The sequence below is a fragment of the Pithys albifrons genome, chromosome 11, assembly GCF_047495875.1.
Source record: "Pithys albifrons albifrons isolate INPA30051 chromosome 11, PitAlb_v1, whole genome shotgun sequence".
Taxonomy (NCBI): domain Eukaryota; kingdom Metazoa; phylum Chordata; class Aves; order Passeriformes; family Thamnophilidae; genus Pithys; species Pithys albifrons.
Window position 1 is genome coordinate 15,452,518 of NC_092468.1, and position 12,904 is coordinate 15,465,421.

The 12,904-nt window shown below is 47.6% G+C and overlaps 1 protein-coding gene across 1 annotated transcript in view; it reads left to right on the forward strand.

The window, feature by feature from the left end:
• The first annotated feature begins 1,342 nt into the window (after positions 1-1,342).
• Positions 1,343-12,904, forward strand: part of P3H2 (prolyl 3-hydroxylase 2) — a 67,991-nt gene continuing 56,429 nt past the window's right edge. Inside the window, exon 1 of the mRNA XM_071566692.1 lies at positions 1,343-2,089. Within this exon, the coding sequence (XP_071422793.1) occupies positions 1,637-2,089 (453 nt within the window). The 5' untranslated portion in view covers positions 1,343-1,636. The remainder of the gene's footprint in view (positions 2,090-12,904) is intronic.

Consider the following 12,904-nt stretch of genomic DNA (forward strand, 5'->3'; position numbering starts at 1 on the left):
CCAGCATGCCAGCCTGGCAGGGCAGAAGGAAGGAGGGACACTCAAACCTTTAAACCATTTTGTACTAATTTGCAAGAAAGCAACAAGGATGATAATTATGAAATCTTTTCCAGCTCAGAAAGATCTTCACCAAGAACACTAGTAAATCTTCAGTCATGTTGAAAAAAAACTTCCTTTATGTGAAATTGTTGTAATCCAACTCCATAATCTGATCACTTGCCCAATGAGAGGATGTTGAGCCCTGTTTCTGATCCTGGACACAGCAGTATAAACAAGGCACAATTTGATCAAAGTCACTAGACCAGCAGAGGAGAATGCACAGTATGACCGTGAGGAACATCTGGCTTGATGCAGTAACAAAATCTGGACCGAATGGGTTTCAAGCATCCCCTACTTGCAGCTATTTTAGTCTATGAGAAGACAGCCAACATTTATAGAGATATTCCTGAAATGTCTGAAATACATAAGGCCACAGTGCCTTGTGAGAGACCCTACTGAGCACAGTGGTGGAGCACTTTGGAGTACTCAAGCCCAGAATAGCTTACAGTAAAGCATCTAGGGGGATCTAGGATTTGGCCATTCCCTCCCAGGAATAGCTGATTTCAGCCAAATTAACTGTGTTAACATGAAAAACTTCTGCTGACAGGTGTTCAACACTGAGATTATTTAAAATTTCAACTAAGATACTTTTTTTCATGTGTCACTAGACTGCATTGCCAAATGTCCTTTCACAAGAATGCCTCAAAAATCATGCACAAAAACGAATAACATTTTTGGCAGAGCAGGGCATTGCAGCATTGGAAGAGTGAAATCTTGGAGGAATCGAGACAAACACACAGCTGGAAGTTGAAAAGGCTTCACCAGTCACTCACTGTGCCCATCCCAAATGATTTATTTGCAGAATTCCCAAAGGCGGGAGTCTGCCGGGGCAAGAGGAGTGAGGGGGGTGGAGAACCCAGCGGACAACGGCTGCAAGCAACAGCCTCGCAGGAAAACAAAACCAAGCATCCTTCGAACAAGGACGCCAGGGCGGGTATGCGGAGAATCAAGAGGACGTGTGGGGCACGGCACGGAGAAGAGGGAGGAAAGGCTGTTGCTGCCGTTGTTATCACCGCGGGGAGATTTCCATATCACGATGTCATTTACCAATCCCTGCAGGCGCGGGGCGAACCGCGGAGCGGGGATGCTCCGAGCGGTCCCAGCTGCTGGTCGCGCCCCCACCGTGCCCCCAGCTCGCCGCTGGGGGGCCGGGGCCGGGCCGGCGGCGCGGGCGGGGCGGGCCGGCAGCGCGGGGCCCTTTAAGAGGTGCCGGCGGCGGGGGAGGGCGGCACAGGGCGGGCGTGCGTGGAGCCGCGGGCAAGCCGTGGGCAGAGCCAACGCGGAGCCCCGCGCACGGCCCCCGCAGCCCGCTGCGCCGTGCCCGGCTCCCACTGACGGACGGACCTCCGCATCCCACTACACCGAGATCCGCTGCGCGGACCCCACTACACCGAGATCCGCTGCGCGGACCCCACTACACCGAGATCCGCTGCACGGATCCTCAGACTCCACCGGACGGACTCCACCACGCGGACCCTCCCACCTCTGAGCCCCATCGCGCTGAGCCCGCGCACACGGACCGCCGGGTGCGGCGGGCATGGCACCCTGGGGGAGCCGGCCCTGGGGGCTTGTGCTGCTGCCGCTGCTGCTGCTGCCGGTGCCGGCGGCGGGCGGCGTGTGCGCGGCGGAGGGCGGCCCACTGGAGCCCTTCGATGCGCTGTACGCCAGCGGAGTGGAGGCGTACTACGGCGGGGACTTCGCGGGCGCGGCGCGGTGCCTGGAGCGGGCGCTGCGCAGTCGGCGGGAGCTGCGGGCAGCGCGGCTGCGTTGCCGGCGGTCGTGCCGCGGGCAGGTGCGGCTGGCGTCGCCGGGCCCGGGCGCCGGCGGGGACCTGCCCTTCTTCGGGTCGGTGCTGCGGCGCGCCGACTGCGTGCGGCGCTGCGAGGAGCCGCGGCTCGGGGCCGCCTCCCGACACCGCGCCGCCGAGGAGGTGCGCGCCGACTTCCAGCGCAGGGTGCCCTATAGCTACCTGCAGCGCGCGTACATCCAGGTAGGCACCGCCCCGCCTCTCCTTACCCCCCTCTCCAGAGGGTTACCCGCGTTTCCGTACTCCCAGACATCCCACGTGTGCCCCTTCTCTCTCAAGCCGCCCAGGTGTGGTCCCCCACAAGGTTCGCACTGGTGTGTGCGGTCAGTGGTCACGGCCAGTTCCCAACACAGAGCATTCTGGATGACAGCGTGGACTCTGTCCAGCTTCGGCTTTCTTGTGTTTTTCCTGTTTTGTTTTGGCTTTGTTTGTTTTGTGGGAAGAATGATTTTGTTTGCCTTTTAGCATAACACAGTATAATTCTGAAACTGATCTGCCTTCCAAAAAGCCCCCAGAAGCCCCTTAGTAATCCTCAAATGCCTCTGCCAAAGTTATTGCCCTTTCAGACAAACTGAACTGATGCCGTTTTTGAGGAGCTGGGACTGTACGTGAAGCTGGGAGGTATATAACCTCTTCTGGAATCTGATGCTTTTATCCCCGATTTGATGTGAAATACTTTGCGTAACACTATGCAGTCAGTATTTAGCAGCCACTGACATCCTGAGTATCATCCTCTTACCCCAGTAACTTCTGCCCTGTAGCTGTTACCTTCCCTGAGAAAAACAGTGTTATTCTTTGAACTTCTTTGCCAAAAAGAAGGGAAAAAAACCCAGCAAAAAACCCCCAACAAATGTCCACCAACCCACAGTAGGATAGTTAATGGTATTTTTCTTATTCATTCAGGACCTGTGCTCTGTCAAGCCAGCTACCTGTAGTAAGTCTTCCTGTTCATGACTACTAAGGATGGAAAGTGTAGGAATTTTGCATCATGCCAAGCTGAATGTTTAAAGCATTTCTGGAACATCTCCCTCTGGATTTCTGCTTTATTTGAGCCCATTCATAACCTTTTAGTTGCTATAGGCAATCTAATTGGTGAAGACCTGCACAGTGGAGTGTGGGAAGGGTGATTCTGCTGAAGTCCATTTTCGTTTGGAGAGGCAAACATCTGTCCTAAGTAGTGCAAGTGCCTGTGGAGCACTGCCTGCACAGTAACACCTCAGGGAGGCAAATCATCTGCCACTGCACTTTGAAACCTTTTGGAAAATCTTAGCTACACTGATTTTTCTGTACTTCCTTTTCTGCCATTGCCTAAGTGTCAATTGTACGAGTCAAAGACTGGAACTGCATTGACTTAAATTCTAGTGTCCATATGCTGGCTAGAGTTCCTGAAAGAAATCTGGGAGTGAACTGGAACTGTAGCTTGTCTTGGGTGCAACACCAGTGAAACTGACAGAATTTTCCTGTGGTCTGTGAGAAGTGACACTAAATTTGTCAAGCTAAAAAATTAAGTTATTTCTTGCCCTAATTTCAAAGCCTTTTCCAGACTGACTAATGTCAAACTCATGGAAAAGCTTTTCTCTGAATTGGAATAGAGTTTTTGTCTCCCGTCTCAGTAAAATTGATTTACCAGACACCAGAAGATTTTGGGTAATGGGCCGTTCTTGCATTTATACTTCTGAGACTGAGGTTATTTTCCTCATTTAAGATTGCATTCTAAGGTTATCAAAGCAATGTGTTGAAAACTGCTCTTTTAAAATTTATTTTATGTGTGACTCAATTTGCTTGTGCAACATCTGGAGATTTTATGTGCATGCTAACACTGATTTTGCCGCTCTGATAGAGTAGTGGATGTTTTTGTTATTTGCTGTCCAGGTGTTGGGCACTGTAACCAAGGGAAGATACATTTTGACTAGACCTGCTCATGTTTTTAGTATCTTTTTCTTTAACCCCTTCTGATGCTCTTGGGTTTTCTAAGAAGTGCTCCAATCAGCTTGGTCCCGCAGGGCAACCTGCCGTGATTTGTCCACATCTTCACCTTGCTGCTGCCTGTACCTGAGCTCTGCTCCCAGGATTGTGCTTTTGCTCTGGCTCAGCAAGTCTGTGCGCAGAAGAAAATGTCCCACATTGGATTTGCCTGAACTTGCACAAAACACGAGATCTGATGTGAACCATCCCCTTGTGCCAAGGATGGATGTCAAGGCTTTGGCATGTTCCCTGAGGGTTGGGATGCACCATCTTCACACCCTCTGGCTAGACCTTAGCTGCAACATTTGCTTGGGATTTTGTCTGAGAAGGAATCTGCAAAGCGGGGCTCATGCAGAATCCCTCTACCTTGCTGTGGCTACATGGGCAGGCTGCACAGCCCAGGGGTGGCTGTTTGACCCTTGTGTTTTGCTCCTTGAAACCAAAAAAGGAGATGAGGTTAAACGCCCTGTTGAGTATCCTGTCTAGCTCCTCCCTGGGCTGCATGGGGAGGTCGTGATGCTGGGCACTTGCGCAAGGTACTGGACGGATGGCAGGGTTTGGTGCCATTTGTGGTTTGAGAGAAGAAGGCAGCCTGGAATGCGCTTCCCACCTCCCACTCCCGCAGACCTCGTGTTTGTTTGTTTCTCAGGAGGGGAGAGACACATCCCTTCAGGAGGGAGTGACAGAGCAAGGAACACATGAAAAAAATAGAAGGGTTTGGCTCTTTTGCAGTGCTTTGAAAAACGGTGCTGAATATACATGAACTAATCCTTGCAACACTCCTGGGGGGTAGGAAAAGCAAAGGCTTTGAGTTCTGCTGGACAGATGCACAGGCCAAATGCTGGCCAGCACTACATGTGCCTCAGCTGTTTTGGGAGCAGACTGGGGCCTCCCACTGCCTCTGGTCTCCCATTGCAAAGCAAGCACCAGCACAGTATGGCCCAGTTGTGATGATGTGAATGAGATGCTGCAGTGAACTGGTGAGAAACTGGTGGTAGAATTGGAAATTTTGGACTTTTTTGGTGTTTTTTTTTTCTTTTTTGGGGGACTTTTTTTACTGGACCATAGCAGCAGCTGTACTGGGCTGCAATGCTTCTGCTTCTAAGCAGGTGCTCAAGACACTTCTGCACAGAGCACTGTAAAGGGGCAGAAATATGATGTGTTTAAGTGAAATACCAATGGTATCCCTCTATGAGAACATGTTCCATCAGTCTCTGAATCCATGTCATCCTATCAGTTCCCTGAATTATTTCCTAATTTATCTTTTTCTCTGTATTCTATGAAATAGAAGGAGTGGTCTTCTGAAAACCACTTTTCACTTTTACAGATGTGATCCGAATGTTTCTGGTGACTAGCATGATGTGAGCGGAGACTCTGCTGGGGTGCAGGAATGGGACAGCCTGGGGCTTGAGCTGAAGGTTTCTATCAGCTTTGGGCTCAGGATCAGGCCTTTGAGGTTGACTGCAGACTCTGCAGAGACTGTAGACAAATTGCATTAAACAAACAGCCCAAGTCCAAATGTGCTTGCAGATATTCTTTGCAGCTTCTCAATATGCATTGTAAGTAGGAAGACTCCTTCTTTTCCTAGGATAGCTGATGCTTTCAGGGATTTTGGAACTATATTAGGTACAGGTAACTGAGGCAGTTGGGGTGGAATGGGTTTGAGAAGATGTGGAAACAGAGAAGGAAATGAAAACATGGGATTTAATGCTTTTAAAGCACGTGGTGGGCTCTCCATCCAACAGAGAAAAGTGGGTTTCTGCTGTTGTGTCCCACAGGCAGAAGGTCAATTTACCATATGCTGGTGACTCACTGCCATGTGCTGGCTGCTTGGTCTTTGTCAATGAAATACCCTCTAGTCCTGGCATGTGGGTGTGGGAGGATCTCTTTACCCTCTTAAGGATTTTATTAATCATGTCATTCTTGCTTTGCTGCTTTAGTCATCTTGTTTCTGTTAAAACCTAGCCTGCAGGCCATGATGTGTCTAACCCTCCTTTTTGGAGTTCTTCTAGCTGTGAGAGTGAGTGGAGGAGGAAATGTACACTGTGACAGCATTTGCTGCTGTGTGCTGCTGACTCAGTAGCCATATTGGAGTTTTCCATGGATGGTCTGTCATGAACCCTGTGACAAGGCATTACTTCCAGTTCGTAGTCTAACTCCTGCAAATCAGCTGGGTCCAAAAATAACAAGTAACTTGGGAAAGCTGATCACTGTAGCAACTGCAAAATCAGGTCTTTTTTCTCTTCCATCCCACTAGCCTCTCTCTTGAGGTCTCTTTCCTTAGTCTCATCCTGTTACCAGCCACAGCATTCCCTGGCCTGTTTGCTGGATAGGTTGCTATAATCCATTTTAATTTTCATTTTTGTGTATTGATGTGGTGTTACAGAGCACTTCCTCCCATTCTGTACATACTGACTTGCAATGGTCTTGTCATCCCTCTTGTCTGCATGCCCCGTTACACATCAGTGAAGCATGGCAGGAATCATATGTATATCTGTAACCACCAGCCTTGGATCTAGATGAGAAAAAGCCCTATAGTCTGTTCTTGGGTTTAAAACAATAAATAAAACAAGTCCTCAGCATGTCAGACATTGCTCCTCTCTTAGTAATGCCAGATTGCAAAAGGGGCAAGGATCTGATTATATCTGGCTTATTTTGTCTTTGGCTTGGATTCCCCCTTGCCATATCTGAGATGTTCTTAAGTTCTGTTATCATCATTGATTTCATGTGTTGCAAGCATAAAACAATAATGTTTAGGTTTTCCATGTTGTAGGAGAGGCTGTTTATTTCTTCTTTAAAGCTGTTTCTTTTTCAGGAAAAGATCTTGTTTGGGGAGAACTTCCACTTTTGTCTGCCAGGTCTTGTTCACTGCAGCTGATGGAGCAGTGCTGGAGGCATTGCTGGGTGCATGTCCTTGGGTTGCACTGTGCTGTCCTGCCACCCATGCCACCAAAATTTCTGAAATGCAACACAGACACAATAATGATTTGATAAAAGACCTTAGGAGGGAAACAAAAGAAACACAGATCCCAAACTTCATAAGCCTTTGTGATATAGATTATTACCTGACTCCAGTTCTGTCTTTGAAAACTCCCTATTTATGAGAATCAAAACCCAAGGGAGGAGACTTGTGTAGGTAAATCTGGGCCTCTAACCATTCCAGACTCATCATTCTGTCCTCACCAGTGCTCACATGAGCTTCTCCACCAGCTGTGCCTGGGTGTCGGAGCACCTATAGCAGCCCTTGGAATGGTTGTTAGGGTACCTCTACCAAATTCTTTCTACCTCAAGTAACTACCCATTGCTGCCCATCTCTGTGCTGTTTCACAGGACCAGAGTCTTTTGTCTGCATGACAGATATCTGGATAACCTACCTAAAGATTGTGGAGTAACTCTAGATTCACACCAATGTAGTTGCTTAGGAAGTTTGATTTGTATCACTCAACTCATATTTCCCATGAACACTTTGTTCAGTTTTCCTTTGTGCCATAGTGCTGGATGGATTTAAGCACATAGTAAGGTTCTGCCCTGGGGTGAACTTCAGCCTTTGGGGGAAACATAACAGTTTCACTTGCAACATCTCATCGGTTGTGACACAGGACAATGTGTAAAACTTCTTAAAGTCTTGGAGAGAGCAGCCTACTGAGGCTGTTTCTCACTGCAGCCACCACCTGTTCTGCAAAGTCTGCCTGGGAGTTGGTCTTGTTTTTGTAGGACTTATATGACACAACCCAGACAAAGACCTATAGTAAAACTGTCATATAATCATTATTGTTTGTCTTATTATCATTAGCATGTTTATTTGTCTTCAATCTTGAGAATTAGTATTACTCAGATACTGGATAAATACATGGATCCCAGAATTAATCTCTTGGAACGTCTCTTTATTTAGATTTTCTGAGAGAGCATTCCTAGTCCTCAGCAGAGGGTAAATGTTAGTGCTCACAAAGTTAAAATTATGTAGACAAAAATAAACTCAGTTTATAGCATGAAAAACTCTGAGCCTTAATGGCTGGGTCAGTGTCCTGGATTCAGAGCAGGATACTTAGTCCTACCCTAAACTCAGGACACTGACCCAACTGCTCCTGCTCCTTTTCTTGCTGACCTCTTCAAATGAAATGTTTCTAAAATGCTTTGGGTTGAGAGGAGAAGAGGTGACCCAGTGCTTCAATACTGCTATTAGCAAATGCAGACTAGGCATATGCTTTTGTGATGAAGGTATTGCTGTCTTCACAAGCGACTCAGTGTTGACTTTTTGAGCTTGACTCTGGGCTGGTGCTGTACTACAAGTTAGACTGGATGGTTGTAGTGCCTTTCTGCTGTTTGTTTTGTTTTTCTGATTTTTTTTCTTTTTTCTTTTTTTTTTAATACAGCAAATCCAAAGCAAAACTAAGGTGTTTGCCACATCATTTCAACTGATAGTAAATTAACGCAACTATGCTCAGCTAATCAGGACACAATCAATTAGTACAAACTGGTCCTAGACCCACTAAGCTCATTTCAAGCAGCCTAATAATCAGTCATTTGATAGCCAGGGCTACTTTTTATGTCTTGCCAAATTCCTCTTTCTCACCTCATAGCTATGCAGTCATGCCAAGGCTTCAAAATACACTTGCAGCAGGTCCCAGACTGCAGTAATTCCTCAGTCTTTTGGAGAAAATAAAGTAAGCCTGGATTCCTCCTTATTTCCTGGCAATCCCTGGTGATGTGGCTTGTATGATGGATGAGACAGGTGTGACTCACATGGTTTCAGTGGATCTTTTGAGACCTTAATCTAAAGGCCTCCCAGTACATGAGCTAGGTTAAAATCCCAGCTGGAGCAAAACTGGGCAGGAGAGCCTGGACTGCTGCTGCTGGGCTGTAACCTGGGAACCTGTCCTGTCTCTGTTCTTTTATCTCCTTAGTTTCTCGTGGGTTTTGCACATTTTTCTGCTGGATGCTCCTTGGCAGAGTCTTACTGCTGAAATGCCCCATCCATCCATGTGCCTTGGTGTGCTGGGATTTGTTAAATGACTTTTTGTGCTGCCTGTTAAATCTCATCCATACGTCCTAGCAAACTCTGCTCTGGCTTCTGCGTAGTCCTTTTGTTGTGCTTGGCCACAGGAATAACTAACGGCAGCTGATAATGAACTGCATGTGAATGAGCAATGCAATTTAGCCCTGCTAAGCAAATTTATGCCCAGAACACTCTAGTTGTGCCTGAGGTTTCAACAAGGATTATCCCCATTTCCTTGTACAACTAGTAATTTCATCATGGATGGTGTGGGCAGTAATGAGAAACCATCATGTCAGTAGCTCAGCCATTTGCTGCCAACCTCCTGAACCTTGCCTAGGAAGACTGGGGTCTCATAGCAGTGCTGGACGTCCAGAGCAAGGAATTGAAGGGTTATTTATCTTATTTTTTGACTTTGGAGGTGGTATGAATTAGTCATTGTGATTGGGTTTGTTCCCAAGGAGTAGCAACCCCTGTACTCTGCACATGGCATGTTTCCATGTGTGTAGTCTGGACTGAGGCCAGGCTGAGTTTGGATAAATTGATGTGAACCCAGAGTGACCCAGCAGAGGGTTGTGGAGTTTCTCTGCCTTAACACTGGGGAAACTGAGATCAGGACTTGGCCTATGCTTTTTAACACTAATGGATGGCAAGAACATTGGTGCGAAGTTCCCTGGATGCTTTTTTTTCCAGCCAATGTATCAGCAATAAGGTACTGACATTTTTATTTCTTGGCCATGAGCTGGTGATTACTAATGAAGGCAGGGGGTCTGCCTGTGGGTGGGTTCAGGCACCAAAGAGCTGTTCCTCATCAGCCTGTACTGCCCAACCAGTACTCCTTTCCATGACAACTGGTCAGTTAAACAGACCCTCTAGGGCTGACGTCAAGGGTCAGGGACTTGGCCACCAAATAATTATGGCAATAAAAATAGCATCCCTTCCCCACCCCTTCCTTCCCACATGCTCCTGCTGAATCCCGACTCATAAATGTCCTTTTTTTCTTTCTTGGATGGGAGGCAAAGCCCACATGTATTAGCTGGAACATATGGCAGGATTTGGCTGCAGCCCATCAGCTGTGAAGGCCAAATATTCACTCTTGTAACTTCTTATTCACTTAAAAAAAAAAGTGGAGGGGGAGAGAAAAACATGTTCTTTCAGGGTTGGATGAAAGGCTGAGTCTGTGCTTGTGCTGAGATGGGAAGCAGATAGGGTGTGGGACAGCCCACCGACTGTGCTGTCGTGATGAGAAACATGTCCCCTCGCAGCACAAAGGTGACAGGCTGGCAATTGAGAGGTGGCCTGGTGGCAGTGATGGTGCCCCCTGTTCCCTGCCCTAATGCTGGTTCTTGGGTCAGGCACAGTTTGCAGGCAGGTTCCTCAGGAGAATGTCATCAGGGGGTTTTGAATGTGAGTTAGCCACGGGCAAGAGAAAATTCTTTGTAGCACTAAAGCTTTTGTAAAAGGTTGGGGGAACATCTGGGAGGTGGCAGAAATCTGGAGAAGAAAATGGAGGGGCACTGTCAGAAATGGGCTCTCTGCACCACCGGAATGTACCTCTTGTCCCAGGAGCTTCACACCAAGGTACTACCATCAGATCTATGCAGTGAATGGTTTCCCTGAACATGCTGAATGGCAGGAGCTCCTACGGGGAGGTGTATTTGATGCCTGAAAACTGGAATTTAGGTCCAAAGTCAAGCTTGTGTCTGTGCCTTTAAAAAAAGTCTTGTTTCCACTATATAAGGTATGGAGTGGTGGCCTTGATCTCACATCATGTCCCTGCAGAAAAATGAGCCTGTGTGCAGTCAGAGGTGGGAGCACTTGAATCTGGAGAGCCTTCTGCCTGGAAAAAAAAAAAAAGGTGGGCAAATCCTGCCTCAGACTATTGTAGGTAGGGCACTGCCTAAACCCACAGGTCTTTGAGGTCAGGGCTGGACTCCCGAGGGTGTGGTGGGGAGATGTGCTGAAGTTCATAGCCCAGGGCTGTGGGTGCAACGTCTTTTGAAGATGGAGCCAGCTGCATCCCATCCCAGGAAAGATCAGTGTGGTACAGGAAGAGCTTGGAAAATACCTTCAAAATATTTGCTGAAGGTGTTGGTGTGACTGCCCAAGGACTGAAGTAGAGTCTGTTGGTCCCCATGCTTAGAAAGATGTTTTTAAAGCGTTTTTTTTGCCATCACTGCCTGTTCTAAGGCTTATATGTATTCTGGGGCATCTGTGACCTGAGTTACTCTGTCTCTTTGGAAACAGATGAGGAACTGCAAAGTTTGATTGAAGTAGTCTGAAAGGAAGAGCCCTGACTTCTGGTATGTTGTACTGTTCTGCTTCTGGAAAACTCTTCCACGTCTAGGGCTGCCAGCCTCATCCAAAGGATATGTGATTGAGCAAAATACTTTAGTGACAGGGAGGAAAATGTGTTATGTCTTATCCCTGTTTTTCTCTCTTATGGAGCTGTGTAATAAGTGTACTTTTTAATGCATTTTTATTCCTGAGATTCATCCCTGAGTAAAAAAAATAATTTTGTTCTTGAGAGTTTTTATAGAGATAATCTTGGAGATATAGACAAGTGATAAGGGATTGCACTTTTTTGGAAAGAGTTTTATTAAGCATCCTTCTATTTTAACGAAGGAGAATTGGTTAAAATACATTATTTTCAGAGTTTTCACTTCACCCATGTCCCTTTCAGGTGTGTTGCTAATCATCCTGTCTGCTGGGACTGCTGGTGTCTTGTGTGGCAAGGACTGAGAACAGACAGGAGTTTTCTCACCTGTGGGCAGAATGGATCCTGGGGATGTGTTTGCAGGCTGTTAACCAGTACTTGTGAGATGCACTGAGCTCCAGAGGTGGGTGAGGAAAGGCTGTTCAGTGGAGACTCATGCTGCTTTAGGAAAGACTTTTATTGCATGGTGATGCAGAGTCCTGATCTCTGCTGCTGAGAGCAGGGGCTTGGAACAGCCTGAGTGAGTGGTGCTGGTGCATCTGATGCTCTTAATCACCCTGGTGCATTCAGCACCTGGTATGTCAGGGTGCAGCACTGACTGCAGATTCTCACTGTGGACTGTTGAGGAAGCCAGTCACTACTGTTTCCTGTACTTAAATATCTTTTGGCAGATAGTGGTTCCCTACATCCCTTGGTTGGCAGTCTCACTCCATTTTCTTTAACAGTGTTGCTTCCTAGTGTCCAGATGCTGGTGGCTCTTCTGCTCCCGTAGAGTTGGCACTCCAGGGTCAGTCACAGACCTACTATCTCTGACTGCCCCCTTGGGTTTGTCTCTTCCTCCAGCCAGGTACCTTGTCTCATTAGGTTGTTGCTAATAAAACTTAGTTTCAGACTGGATCCTGCTACAAGGCAGATAAAACAGTGATGTGTCACTTTAGGAAGGAGCTTGTCAGTTGCATGTTCCTTCTGTACAGCCCAGGCTGGGCTGCAAGGTTCTGGTATCTCACTGTGAGCATGTTCTCTGTGTTGTGAGGATGGGAAGGACATCCTCAGGCTCCCACCCCTCCGTTTGCCACAAAGCTCCTTTCCCAGGTAATGCCCAGGTCTGGGCTGTGATCTCCAGCTGAGTTACAGCTGAAGCCTGGCTTGGACAGGGTTCATGCAGCACTTTTGCCTGCATGGGGTAGCTGAAGCCATTGCATCCCTGCCTCCCATCAACATGATCCTCACGTGTTCACCCAGCCGTCCTTTCTGCTGCTCAGGTTTGCTCTCCACCCCCTAAAACTGGCTGAATCTTTCTTACTGTAAACTGAGCATCCCTCAACTGGACTCACCACCATAAAAAGGGACAGATGCTATAAACATGCTTTAATGCTGGATTAGGGTCTCCTTCCTGTAGCCTCAATGACTTGGGTGTAACTAAAGCACAGCATGAGACATGAGTGCCTGGTTGGTCCTCAGTGCCTGTAGTAGTTCAATCCTGGATGATGGGAAGGCTGCAGTGAGCAGCGTTAAAAGAGGCAGTTCTGCAAGGCAGTGGTTTGTAGAGGACAAGGCTTGTAGCTCTCCGATAGCCTGGGATGTGCAGGACAGTTTCAGTTTT